We start from the raw sequence: 14,099 nt of genomic DNA, 5'->3' as shown, positions 1-14,099 counted from the left end.
TTCTAAGATGACTGTTATTTTCTTTCAACACACTTAAGATATCATTCCTCTGTCTTCTGGCTTTTATTGCTGCTGTCTTAGAGTCAATTATCAGACTCAATGTTGCTCTTTTGAAAGTAATCCTCTCCTCCACCAAATTCGCAGCTGCTTTAAAATTTTTTTCCTTTGTCTTTGCTTTCCTGCAGTTTCATCAAATTTTTTGCTTTAGTTTTAGTTTTTTATTTTTTAATAGTTTGCTTGAGATTTGTTGCCAATCTTGTATCAGTGGGTTGATATCTTCTAACAGTTCTGGAAAATTTTCAACCATAATCTTTAAAAATATTGCTTATGTCCTATTCTCTCTCTTCTCTTTCTGGGATTTCAAGTAAATGAATAGTGGACCTCTTCACTGAATCCTCTTTGTTTCTTACCCTTTCTTTCTGCATTTTCCACCCTTTGCCTCTTTTATTTTTTGGAGGGAAGGACCAAGTTTCTTGTGACCTATCTTCTGGTACACCAGTTCTGTTTCAGCTGTCTCTAATCCATTATTAAATCTATTCAATTAATTTAAAATTTGGGTTCTCACATTTTTAAGTTTTAGAATTTTTATTTAATTTTCTTTGTTTTCAAAGAACCAATTTTGAGTTTTATTGATTTCTGCTTATTATTTTCTTGTTTTCAGTTTTTTGATTTCTGCTCTAATTTTTATGTGTTTTCTTCTGCTTGCTTTAAACTTCAATTGCTCTTCTTTCTCTAGTTTCTTAAAGTGTGAATTTAATTTATTGATTTTAGATCATTCTTATTTTCTAATGTGTGCATGCAATGCTATAAATTTCCTTCTAAGTACTGCTTTCACTTCATGTCACAAATTGTGATAAATTCCATTTTCATTTATTTCAAAATATTTAAAATTTTTTCTTGAGATTTCTTCTTTGGCCCATGGATTGTCTAGAAAGGTGTTTTCCAGATATTTGGGGATTTTTAAGCTATCTTCCTGTTATTGATTTTTAGTTTAAGTCCATTGTGGTTGAAGAATGTATCTTATGATTTCTAGTCTTTTAAATTTGTTAAGGTCTGTTTTATGGTGATCTGTATTGATGGACAGTCCACATGAGCTTGAGAAGAATGCATATTCTGCTGCTGTTGGATGGTATATCCTACATGTTAGAGTGAAAGTGATAGTCACTCAGCCATGTCCAACTCTTTTTGACCCCATGGACATGGAATTTGCCAGGCAAGAATACTGAAGTGGATTGCCATTTCCTTTGCCAAAATGTTAATTAGATCAAATCAAATAATTGTTCTGTTCAGGTCATTTATATCCTTACTGATCTTCTGCTTGCTTGGTCTATCAATTTCTGACAGAGGAGTGTTGAGGTCTTCAGTTATAAAAGGTAATTTTTCTATTTCTCCTTTCAGTTTTATCAGTTTTTGCCTCATGTATTTTGACTTGTTTGATTCATTAAAAAAAAAAAAAACTTCCAATATTACTTTCTGTGATTTCTAGATCCTTGTCAAAAATTACAGTTTGGCATTTATATACTTAAACATGATAAAGCGCAGTTGCTTTGCTTTGGAAACATTGGATTGCGGTGGATCTGTCTGTTATCTATTGTGCTGGGCCATGCTAAGTCACTTCATGTGTCTAGCTCTGCGACCTTGTGGATGGTAGCGTGCCAGGTTTCTCTGTCCTTGGGATTTTCCAGAACGCTGGAGTGGGTTGTCATACCCTCTTCCAAGGGATCTTCCCAACCCAAGGATGAACCCAGCTGTCTTGCATTGCAGGTGGATTCTTTAGCACTGAGCCCTATCTATCGTGCAGAGTATGGCATTTGAAAAGTTATTTGTAGAAATAATTTAAAGTCTTAGAGGATTTTAATTTACTTCTACAGGTGCCTAAAAGCACTAGTGATCTGGTATAGTTCAGTTCAGTTCAGTTCAGTCACTCAGTCGTGTCCAACTCTTTGCGACCCCATGAATCGCAGCATGCCAGGCCTCCCTGTCCATCACCATCTCCCGGAGTTCACTCAGACTCATGTCCATCGAGTCCGTGATGCCATCCAGCCATCCCATCCTCGGTCGTCCCCTTCTCCTACTGCCCCCAATCCCTCCCAGCATCAGAGTCTTTTCCAATGAGTCAACTCTTCGCATGATCTGGTATAATACACGATGCAATCTGAGTAAGGGTAGATTGACTTCATTTTCTCCTTATTCCTAAAGTTTGCTTCTTGGTCCCAGATCAAAACATAGAGCAGTTCTTCCTTTCAAGGGCTTGGACACTGATACCTACTCCTCTAGCTCCACAGGCTATCTAAATCAGCTTTTCCTCTGCTTCTTAAAATGCAGAATTTCCCCAGGCCAAAGCAACTGTGAACATTGGGTTTACCACCTCTGGATTCTGTTCCTTTCCTGGATCTTGACCCGAGTTTATCATATTTTCGGTCTTTTGCTAGTTTCTTAATGCTGTTAAGAAGATTTTGGATAATTTTCCAGCCAGCTTTTAAGGTATATCAGACACCATTTATTGCTCCATTTTGCATCATCATGGGTTACCTTTTAACTCTAGCCATCACTGCAGTCACCACCTACATAGAGATGTAAGTTGATACCACTTGACCCACCAGCAAAAACAGTGCAGATCTTTTGTTTTTGGCCTGGGTCCTCTCTGTTACCACAGTTTTAGGTATCCATGGGAATCTGCTCAGACATTCTCATGCAAGAAAAACCTGAATGTATGAAGAGTTTAGTATCTTACAGTGAAACCTTTGATCTAATGGAGATTGGGCCTATAGGATACTCTCCTTTTCTCTATCTCAGTGGACAGTTCTGAGGTGCACTATACTTGATGCCTAAGAGAGTCCCCACATTTCAGCCTTCGCATTCTGTCAGTCTTCATCTTGAAATCTAATCCTAATTTACATGATCCCCAGGTAAACCCTTACTTCAGGCTTTGATTTGAGGAGGAACCAGATTAAGACAAATTGTCAGCAGGTCGGATAGTGTGAATTATCTAGTGAACTATTACCAAAAGAAGCAGAAATTGAGAAAAAATAAATAAATTTAGGACATATTGCCAACATCTGTTGGATCATAGAAAAAGCAAGAGAATTCCAGAAAAATATCTACTTCTGCTTCACTGATTATGCTAAAGTCTTTGACTGTGTAGATCACAACAAACTATGGAATATTCTTAAAGAGATAGGAATACCAGAATCCGGCGCCATCCTGCTCTGGGGCCCAGCCGGCAGCGAGGGCTCCCGGGCCCCTGGACAGGAACCCCGGCGAGGACGGTAGTGCTTGGACTTGGACCACCGGACCGTTCCGGGGCCATTCCTGGAGTCGCAGGATCGGGGCCGCGAGCGGCACCATCATGACTGCCGGGGTAGGGACAGGAAGGGTCTGGGCAGCGTCCCACGTGCACGATGACACCTTGGAAATGCTGTGACCTCCCGACTGCGCTGTGGGGGAGCTAACCTTGTAGAGCTGAGCGTGCAACCGCCGGCGTGGGGCGTTGGGCTAGCGGCCTCGGCTCCGGGCTCCCTGCCTCAGGCTCCCACCCCCACACGCAGGCATCTCTCGGGACAACTGGCACAAGCGCCGGAAGACCGGGAGCAAGAGAAAGCCCTACCACAAAAAGCGAAGCGGAAGTATGAGCTGGGACGCCCCGCTGCCAACACAAAGAATGGCCCCGTCGCATACACACAGTCCGTGGGCGGGGAGGCAACAAGAAGTACCGGGCCTTGAGGCTGGACGTGGGAAACTTCTCCTGGCGCTCGGAGTGTTGTACACGCAAGACAAGAATAATCGATGTTGTCTATAATGCATCCAACAACGAAATGGTCCGTACCAAGACCCTGGTGAAGAACTGTATTGTGCTTATCGACAGCATACCCTACCGACAGTGGTACGAGTCCCACTATGCACTGCCCCTGAAGTGCCGCAAGAAGGGGGCCAAGCTGACTCCTGAGGAGGAAGAGATTTTAAACAAGAAACGATCAAAGAAAATTCAGAAGAAATACGATGAGAGGAAAAAGAACGCGAAAATCAGCAGTCTTCTAGAGGAGCAGTTCCAGCAGGGCAAGCTTCTTGCATGCATCGCTTCAAGACCAGGCCAGTGGGGCCGAGTGCAGGGCTATGTGCTAGAGGGAAAAGAGCTCGAGTTCCATCTGAGGAAGATCAAGGCCCAGAAAGGCAAATAAACCCTCTTTCCTCCTGTCTTAGCTCATCTAATAAAGGTGTTTACTGTTCTATGCCAGAAAAAAAAAAAAAAAAAAAAACACAGAGATAGGAATACCAGACCACCTTACCTGCCTCCTGATAAATCTGTATGCAGGTCAAGAAGCAACAATTAGAACCTGACATGGAACAACAGACTGGTTCTGAATTGGAAAAGGAGTCCATCAAGGTTGTATATTGTCACCTTGTTTATTTAACTTATATGCAGAGTACATCATGCAAAATGCCAGACTGGATGAAGCACAAGCTGGAATCAAGATTGTGGAGAAAAATATCAATACCCTCAGATATGCAGATGACACCACCCTTATGGCAGAAAGTGAAGAACTAAAGAACTTCTTGATAAAAGTGAAAGAAGACAGTGTAAAAGCTGGCTTAAATTTCAGCATTCAGAAAACTAAGATCATGGCATCTGGTCTCATCACTTCATGGCAAATAGATGGGGATACAAGGAAACAGTGACAGACTTTATCTTCTTGGGCTCCAAAATCACTGCAGATAGTGACTGCAGCCATGAAATTAAAAGACACTTGCTCCTTGGAAGAAAAGCTATGACCAACCTAGACAGCATATTAAAAAGCAGAGACATTATTTTGCTGGCAAAGGTCCATCTAGTCAAAGTTATGGTTTTTCCAGTAGTCATGTATGGATGTGAGAGTTGGACTATAAAGAAAGCTGAGCACGGAAGAACTGATGCTTTTGAACTGTGGAGTTGGAGAAGACTCTTGAGAGTCCCTTGGACTGCAAGGAGATCACACTAATCAATCCTAAAGGAAATCAGTTGCAAATATTCATTGGAAGGACTGATGCTGAAGCTGTAATATTTTGGCCACCTGATGTGAAGAACCGACTTATTGGAAAAGACCCTGATGCTGGGAAAGATTGAAGGCAGGAGGAAAAGGGGATGGCAGAGGATGAGATGGTTGGGTGGCATCACTGAATTGATGGACATGAGTTTGAGCAAGCTCTAGGAGTTTGTGAAGAACAGGGAAGCCTGGCATGCTACAGTCCATGAGGTCGCAGAGTTGGACACAGCTGAGCAACTAAACTGAACTGAACAAAGGAGATATTGTAGTATACTTATATGTTGATGAAAATAATCAGACATGCAGGCAATAAGTAATGACTTAGGGGAGCACTGCCGTTTTGATGTCCTTGAGTAGGCTAGCTTTACGCTTTAAGAGAACATCCGTTTTTCTTCCCTGACCAGCCATCCAGATGTCCATTATTCACTGAGACAGGACATCTCTAACAAAAACAAAAGTCACTTGAATTAGTTTCCTATGGCTGCTGAAACAAAGTATCACAAACTGGGGACTTAAATGATAGAAATTTATTGTCTCACAGTTCTGGAGGCTAGAAGTCTAGAATCAACATGTTACAAGAGTTGGTTCCTTATTGGGCTGTAAGGATCTATTCAGGGCCCCTCTCTTTGGCTTATTGGTGGCCATCTTCTCACTGTATCTCTTCATGTCATCTCCCCTTTGTGCATGTCTGTCTCCAATTCCCTTTTTCGTAAGGAAGCTGATCATACTGGACTAGGGTCCACCCTAATGATCTCATCTTAAATTACTTACATCTATAACAGTCTTATTTTCAAATAACGTCACGTTCTGAGGTACAAGAGATTAGTACTTCAACATATGAGTTTTAGGGGAACAGGATTCAACCCATAAGAGTCGCCAAGGCTTATTAATTTATCCTTCAAACTATCTCTCTTATATGTCCTCTGTGATTCAAATTCAGGTCCTTATGTGGCATGCCACAGTATTTCAGCAGTCTTTCTGGCATGTTTCCACCCCTTTCCCAGTCTCTAGTCCATCCTTATACAGAAATGTGAGATTGTTCTTCTTAAGCTCACCTTTCATGGTGTCACTCCCTTGCTCAACAGACCTTCAATGGCTTTCCATTTTCTATCAAATTATATCATCCAAATCATATAACTTGCTCCTCTGCAATAAGGACTAAACTTACCTTCCTTTTAAAAAATACCCATCTTTTTCTCCCCATTTTCCTTCTTAGAAATAAAAAGCGAATGAATAAGGGGGATACGTGGGTAAGTGCAGGAGTTGCCCAGTTTAATGAGAACTAGGTATAAATGAATGTGACTGGTCTAGTGTTGGGTTTAGAAACATTTCCTGAACACACCAAGTAGAGGCGGAGAGGGAAAAAAATAGCAGCATGACCATGACTCTGTGTCATCAAGAACTAGTCACTTAACTTCTCTGGGTTGCTTAATTGGATGAGATGTGTGGCCAAATCCCAGTTCTTCAGAGGAGCAAAATCTTGTTATCTGCCCATGTGCTTACATCTGGGAATGTCAAATGAGTTTGAGAGTACCTTGAAAGTATAAAGCTTTGCAAATAGGACCAGAATTGGTGTTTGTCTGGGCTGAGTATGAATGATCAGATCACTCACTCCCTTGTAAGATTTTTAAGCTACCATTACTTTGCAGACAAAGAGCAGTCTAGTCAAAGCTATGGTTTTTCCAGTAGTCATGTATGGGTGTGAGAGCTGGACCACAAAGAAGGCTGAGCACCGAAGAACTGGTGCTTTTGAACTGTGGTGTTGGAGAAGACTTGAGAGTTCCTTGGACTGCAAGGAGATCCAACCAGTCAGTCCTAAAGGAAATCAATCCTGAATATCCCTTGGAGGGACTGATGCTGAGGCTGAAGCTCCAAAACTTTGACCACCTGATGTGAAGAGCCGACTTATTGGAAAAGACCCTGATGCTGGGAAAGATTGAAGGCAGACGGAGAAGGGGCTGACAGAGGTTGAGATGGTTGGATGGCATCACCAACTCAAAAGACATGACTTTGAGCAAGCTCTGGGAGTTGGTGATGGACAGGGAAGACTGGAGTGCTGCAGTCCATGGGGTTGAAAAGAGTCAGACATGACTGAGCAACTGAACAACAAGCTACCAGGAACAAACTGGGAAGAGTCAGCAAAATATCATTTAACATGTGTGCACGTTGACTGTAGCTCCCGTGTGTTGATTTTGGGGAGCACAAAGAGTGGGGCAGCCCTGGCAGGGGCTATGATACTGGAGGTAGAGACCCTCATAAAACAGCAGAGTCCAGGCCCGTCCAGGTTGGTGATGCCATCCAACCATCTCAACCTCTGTCGGCCCCTTCTCCTCGTGCCCCTTCAATCTTTCCCAGCATCGGGGTCTCTTCCAATGACATGGAAGGATGAGCAACTGGACCACACAGCATGGCTGGATATGTGTAAAGAAGGCTGCCATTCCAGCTGTGGTCCCACCCTTACTATCCTCACTTCAGGAATGGTCACTGGAGGGAAAACAAGACAGAAGCACTCTGCAGCAGCACTGGGGAGCTGTGCTTTCCTCACCCCAGTCACTGTTCCGGCCCCATCTCTCTCACATCCAAACCTGACCCGTCCTGCCTCAAGGAAAGTCACAGAGTGTTCGTGTCAAAGTCACTTTATTGATCCAGGTTTTGATCACCCTGGAACTGCCCCTCTGGAGGGCAATGGAGGGCACTGGGGCAAAGAGGCTTCACATGAGGTCTCAGTCGGCGACAAGGTTGTGGCCTACAGTGGGGGGCGACTCAAAGAAGCCCTGAAACCAGAAACAAAGGATCGGAATCAGCACGTGGGGAGGTGGCCCCTCTCTCACCTACTCCTCCCCCAGATGCCTCTAACAGCCTGATTTGAGTCAGCCCTCAGTGACTCAGCCCATCAATTGAGGGCCTGTCACCTTTACTCCCACACAGAATTCATAGAGCTCTTGTCCCGTGATTTTCCCTTGGGCTTGGGCTAGAGAAGAACAGCAGCACCTTATTTGCTTTCACAAAAGCTCTCCAACAACCTGTTCTTCAAGGTGGGTCTGTCACTCAGTTCTGGGTGTGTGGACCCAGCAAACAATCCAGGCTTTGGAAGCCCAGCTGCCATCCTATGAGTGGGAAGTGGTTTCCTAGGAGAGCATGAGGGACTAGAATTCCCCAGAGGTGCAGACTGCCTCTGGAGAGCCAGCTCCACAGCCAACACTCTTGTCTCCCCTAGACCAGGTTGATCAGCTCCTTACAGGTCTCACTGTTCACTCTCACTCTCCTTATAATTCATCCCCGATATCAATGGAGTGACCTCTTAATATCATACCACATTATAATATCCCCCTCCTCAGAATCTCCCAGTCAACTTGCCACTACACTTAGAATAAAATCCAAACTTTCACCAAGATCTATGAGCCAGTGTGTGGTCAACCCTGGACCTACTTCTCCAACCTAATCTTCTACCACTGACTTTCCCATCTGTTCCTCAGACATGCCATAGTATCCTTGTCTCCAGACATGTTCATTGTGTTGTCCTCTTCCTGGGAGGCCCTTTCTTCATATCTTCTGTTGGCTACCACCTTCTTATAATTTAGGTCTTAGTCCAAAAAAAAAAAAAAAAAAAGACTTTTGTCAATGTGGAGAAGTCTGATGTCTGGGGCAGCCCCACCCCCACTGCAGTGTCTGAGCAGAAAGAAGGGCAGGAGCTGTGCAATGGAAAGGATTAAGAATCAGGAGACCTTGGTCCAGTCTTGGGTCTGCCAAGAACCTCCTGTGCAGCCCTGAGTAAGTCGCTGGACCAACCTAGGCCTCAAAGTCTCAAATGTAAAGATAGATGGGAGGGCTAGATGGGTGTTTTCAACCTGGATTCTGAAGAGTTCAAGCCTCCTAAGGAGGCAACCCAGAGCATTGCCCGGGTGACTTGCCCAGGGTAAAAAGTAGAGCAAAGTCAGGAATTGCTGAAGGCTTCTGGACTCTCTCCTGTTCATCCAAAGAAGCTTTGCTATCACTTCCTGTATACAAGGGAGTGTGTGGAGAAAAGGAGGACCTTTTACTCAATATTGAAAACTGCAGTTTCCCATGTCTAATGTAAACCCAATACCGATGCATGATTGTATGCGATGATCCTTAGAGATGCCCGGAACCTGCATCATGCCCCCAGTCTCTTACATGGATGCTCACAAGTAGTCGGAGAAAGGCAGGAAAGTGGGGGTACCCTTCAACTGGGAGAGATATTTTCTTCAGCTTCTCTGTTCCAGCCCAATACCCATTCTCTCCTTCACACCTGCCTCCTTCCCTTAAACATGTTCTTGGCAATTCCAACCTCCCCTGAAAAAGCGAGAGCCCCTCACCTTGACTGGGTTGGCCACCTCATGTTTCAGAGCCTTTGAAACCACTTTGGAGGTAAAGCATTGATCCTTGTTCACCTTGACCATTGGGCTCTGTGAGGAGGGAAGCCAGGAGTCAAGAAGGAGGCAGAAAAGGGTGTCAGGGCCCCAGAGAAAAAGAGATAGGATTCAAAGTCAGGGCTTTAGAAGTCTTAAGAAGACACATGGGTCTCACCTTGGGGAACAGGAGTTGAAGTTTCTCCTCTTGCTTGCCCCTAGAAGAGATGAGGATGACAAATGGGACCTAGGCTTGCTAGATCCCCTCTCCTCTGCCTTTGCAGGTCACTAATGGCTCATAGAATTTTCTCCTGCAGATCCCAGACAGGACCTCTGAATCATTCACAGAGGACTCCTGGCAGCTCTTTCCTGCAGTTTGAATACCCATTCCCTCCCTGCTCCATCTCTGCACTAGACAGCATGGGCTGACCATAGGCTTCACACACCTCACCCCCGGGGTTTTGGTGGGGAAGGCTGCTGGCCCACTCCTCACACATGGATCCTCAGGATGGAGTTTGCTGGTGTGACCCATCTTCTGGGTCATCACATCCTGGGTCATGTCACCCTTCCAGAACAAACCTGCAGGGTGAAAGGATGTGGTGAATTAATACCAGGGTGAAGCAAACACTCCCCCTTTCCCTCAAAGTAAGACAAAGAATTACAGTTTGTGGAGAGAATTAAATGAGATGGCACATAAAAGTTGCTTAGCACAGTGCCTGGCATGTAATAAATATTCCACTAGGATTAGACAGTACTCTTTTCGCTAACTCATTTGATACTATTGTGAGGATTGAATGAGATTAGGGATGTGAAGAGTGCTGTGAAAACTCTAAGGCAGTGAGTGATCCCCAAACTTCAGGGTACTTCGGAATCTTCTGCAAGGCTTGTTAAGGCACAGATTGCTGTTCTTCCCTTCTAGAGTTCCTGATTCAGGAGGTCTGGGGTGAAGGTCATGAATTAGCATTTTGAACAAGTTTCCTGGTGATGCTGATACTACTGGTCTGAGGATGCATGTTGAGAATGACTGTGCTAAGGCATTATACACATATTAGACATCAGTAGTGATAGTAGTAATATGAATTCTGGCCAGATTTCCTATCTGATTCTTCCCTTATTCATGAAACTCCCTTCTAAGAAAGGGTCAACCATCTGTCTTCAAAGGACTTCCCACTCCCTTCCTTCCTCTTCTGTGTTTGTCATACAATCTATTATGCTTCCTACTCAGAGGCTTAAGTGTGTGTGTGTACGTATGTTTTCCTGGCTGAAAATTCAAGGATTCCTGGTTCCGGAAAAAATCTGCTAGTGCCTGGGGGTAGTCTCAAGGAGTTAGATGCTGACCTTTTCCAGAGGCTTCTTCTAGAAGCCTGTGCTGGGCCCTTCCAGGGGTTTGAGGGCAAACAGCCTGCCCTTCCAGGTCCATCCCCATTCTGGTCTGTTCCTATTCTCCACGAGGTGAACATGACAGAGAGTCAAGTAGAGACATTAGGGGGAGAAAGCCTGTTCTCAGATCAAAAGCCCTTCACTATACCTCTGCATGTGACAAAGCCCCAGCCTTTCTTCTCTAGCTCTTACTCACCGTGGGGCATGATCTGCTGGAGTAAAACTTGCAAGTGCTTGAAGACCGAGCTGGTAAATCCTGGGAGGGGCCAGAGCTGCCCCACTCCCACTTGACTCTGACCATCTGAGGGCAAAAAAGTGGTGTGAGAAAGGAGCTTGACTAGAAGCCTTCCAAATTCCAGTTGAAATAGAGCAGCTTCCTTCCACTATCACCCCTGGGTTCAGTGGTCCCTGTCCCCCTCACCTGACCCCCTCCTCCTTCCAGGTCCTCCTTTTTATTTTTCCCTCCCCCATCACCACCTTCCCTGTTTGTTAACCCCTGCCACCTCGTTCACTTTTGGTACCAACTTTCAGATAAGGGCCAAGGTTACAGGCAATGAGCAGCCCATGGAGGGTGAGGTAAGCAGATACTCAAAAAGCCACACACATAAATGGATAATTGGGTGAACAGGTAGGGCATGGAAAGCAGGGGAACTGCATTTAGGGAAGGCTTTAAAGCCTGGAGGGGATTGAAGGGGACTGGAGTGTGGCTCAGTGGTAAAGAATCATTCCATCCCTGGGTCAGTAAGATGCCCTGGAGGAGGAAATGGCAACCCACTCCAGTATTCTTGCCTGCATAATTCCATGTACAGAGGAGCCTGGTGGGCTATAATCCATGGGGTCGCAAAGAGTTGGGCACAACTGAGTGTGTGAGCACGCATGAGCACACATGCCTGAGGATTGAAGAGGAGTCCTGAAATCTTTACAGGAAGAAAGTATTGGTATGCATAGGTTTTGAGTGTCTGGATCCTTGTCCTGAAGGCTAAAATTTGCCACTGGGCATAAGGGAAGGCAAGGGGAACAGAGATAATCCCTAATGCTATACACACTTTTCTCATTCCAAGTAGATGGGGTAGGGTTGCAGTCTGGTTTCTTTGCTTGTTTCTTCGTGTTTTTTTTTTTTTTTTTTGGGGGGGGGGTGTTGTTTGTTTCTGATGGTGGAATTACCATGAGTCATTATGGAAAGGAAATTCTCCTCCCCATTTAAATGGATTCTATTATTTCCCTGGCTTTGAGAAGGAGGAAAACGTCATACTGAGAAGGAAAATAACTTCTGGAAGGAGGGATCATACTCTGGGGCAGCGCTCCCAGAACTGGCAGGAAAAGTGGTGATCTGGACACCCTCAGTCAAACCTACGGGGGCACCTGGCGCTGTCCGCGGTGCTGAGCGGTGGCCACATCCTGGCATGGAGGAGGCTCCGAGCTCTAAAGAGAGCTAGGCATCCCTAAGAAGTTTGAGGGTCCTACCCTCTCCCCACCCTCACCCTCATGGCCTCCTCCTACAGGTTTTCGTGAGTCCTCTGCAATGGCCTCTAAACCCAAGAATCGGGCGAGCAGAGCTGGCGCCAGCCTAGGAGTTTGCGGCGTCTGCCCGAAGCTCCGGGTGCTGGAATCCTCGAGTCTGCGCAGTCGGTCTCCGGCTGCTCAAATGTGAGTCAGCGATGGTCTACTCGGATGGCGCAGTGAAGGGGGAGGAAGAAGATGGACCTTTTCTGCCTCATCCTCTTTCCCCCCAGCCTAGCCCTCCCATTCTTCCCGGAAACTGGATCGCAAACACCAGGCTCCAGGGTCTTACAAAGAAGCCTTGGTTCATCCCTCGGCCCAGTCTGCTCCCAGGGCCCGATACCCGGGGTCCCTGCTCCTACTGTCCAGAGAGCCTGGCCCCTGACTATCCCTGAGCCATAGGCATCTCTTCCCCCGCTCCTCGGGAAGTCTTGCTTCTCTTGTGGCCGCACTTGCCAGTTTTACTTCCCTGTGCCCCTGTGTTTTTACGTCCTTCTTCCTAATCCCCAATCTTCCCCTGAATCGGCTTCTCTTAGGTCCAGATCCCGTACACCGAGCCCCACTCCAAGCCTGCGCGTCCTTCCGCGCACTTTTCTTTTCTTACTCCGCAAACACATTGTTTTCCTCCGAAGTTCCTAACCTTGAGGTCCCCAGACCCACTTCACTCAGAACCGCTCTCTGGCCCTGCCCGCACCCCACCCCAGGTTTCCTCCTGACCGTGACCACTAACGTCGCTGGAGCCCCCCAGGCGGCTGTTCAGCAGCAGGAAGCAGACGAGCAGCCAGAGCCCCCGGAAGCCCCCGAGCCACAGCGGGCGCTGCATCCTCCCTGGCTTGCTGCGCTGGTTCCCCACCTAAGTCGCAGAGATGGCAGACAGCTGCCGGAGGGACTGCGCAGGACTGTCGATTCCCACCCGCTGGCTAGCCAGACTGAATCTGCACAACCCTCCCTTGGCAGCTGGGCCAATCGCTGGAGGGCCCTGCCCCTGCCTACGCCTACCGAGCCCCTACTTCTCCTACCGGCCCCACCACCCAAACCTACTCCTAGGAGCCCACTGCTCTCTTAATAAAACAGATCCCAAAGACTACTGCTTCTACTCCCAATCCCAAGGTTGGAGAGAGGGCTTGCATGTAAAATGCTGGTGTGAAATGCACCTGCCTCATAGATTTGTTGTGAGGGTTAAATAGGTACAGCAACTGGACAGCTGGCATTCAATGAATCTAGTCTATTTTGATTTTCCTGATACTTACTTCACCCTTACCTACCTTAAAATCTCCAACCATCATGGGTTTGACCTGCTAAGTATATGCACAACTATCTTCTCCACATCCACTATCATCATCCTGGTTCAAATCACTGTACCAAATTTAACAGAGCTATTGCAATAACTAACTACTGAAGTAACTAACTGATCCACAGCTTCCACACTTTCTTAGTTACAAGCTAATATGTGAGCTTCCTAAGCTCTAGACATTTGAATATCTTTTTCATTAAGCTTAAAATTTTATTATGAAAGTTTTCAAATATTAAAAGAGAAGACTAAATGAATAAACATGAAATATGAATATTCTTATCATCCAGACTTAATTGCTTCTGAAGTATTTAAGAGTAATATACGGACATCATGACATTTCACTCCTAAATAATTCAATATACATCTTTTAGAATTAATGGTTCACTTAAAATGGGGAGAATATGCTGGATTTTCTGCGTGTGTGCAACATCATCACAAAGGTCTTCACAGAGAGAAGCAGGAGGGTTAGAGTAAGTAGTGGAGGATATAACATTGGAAGCTAGGGGCTGGAGTGATTCAAGGAAGGGGCCACAA

The 14,099-nt window shown here is 45.7% G+C and overlaps 1 protein-coding gene and 1 pseudogene across 2 annotated transcripts; one reads left to right on the top strand and one right to left on the bottom strand.

Moving 5' to 3' along the window:
• On the top strand, positions 2,524–4,234 carry LOC102180443 (annotated as a pseudogene). Its single transcript, XR_001296821.2, has 2 exons — positions 2,524–2,576; positions 3,529–4,234. The product of XR_001296821.2 is annotated as a 40S ribosomal protein S8 pseudogene (transcript).
• On the bottom strand, positions 7,642–13,192 carry RESP18 (regulated endocrine specific protein 18). The gene is made up of 6 exons (XM_005676587.3): positions 12,989–13,192; positions 10,968–11,072; positions 9,838–9,970; positions 9,570–9,609; positions 9,359–9,448; positions 7,642–7,795 (listed from the first exon to the last, which is right to left on the bottom strand). Exons 1-6 carry the CDS (start codon positions 13,092–13,094, stop codon positions 7,745–7,747), a joined length of 525 nt encoding a protein of 174 aa, XP_005676644.1. The 5' UTR covers positions 13,095–13,192; the 3' UTR covers positions 7,642–7,744.

The sequence above is a fragment of the Capra hircus genome, chromosome 2 (genome assembly GCF_001704415.2).
Source record: "Capra hircus breed San Clemente chromosome 2, ASM170441v1, whole genome shotgun sequence".
NCBI lineage: Eukaryota > Metazoa > Chordata > Mammalia > Artiodactyla > Bovidae > Capra > Capra hircus.
Note: the sequence above shows the minus strand (reverse complement) of the source record. Positions and strands in the feature narration are given on the sequence as shown.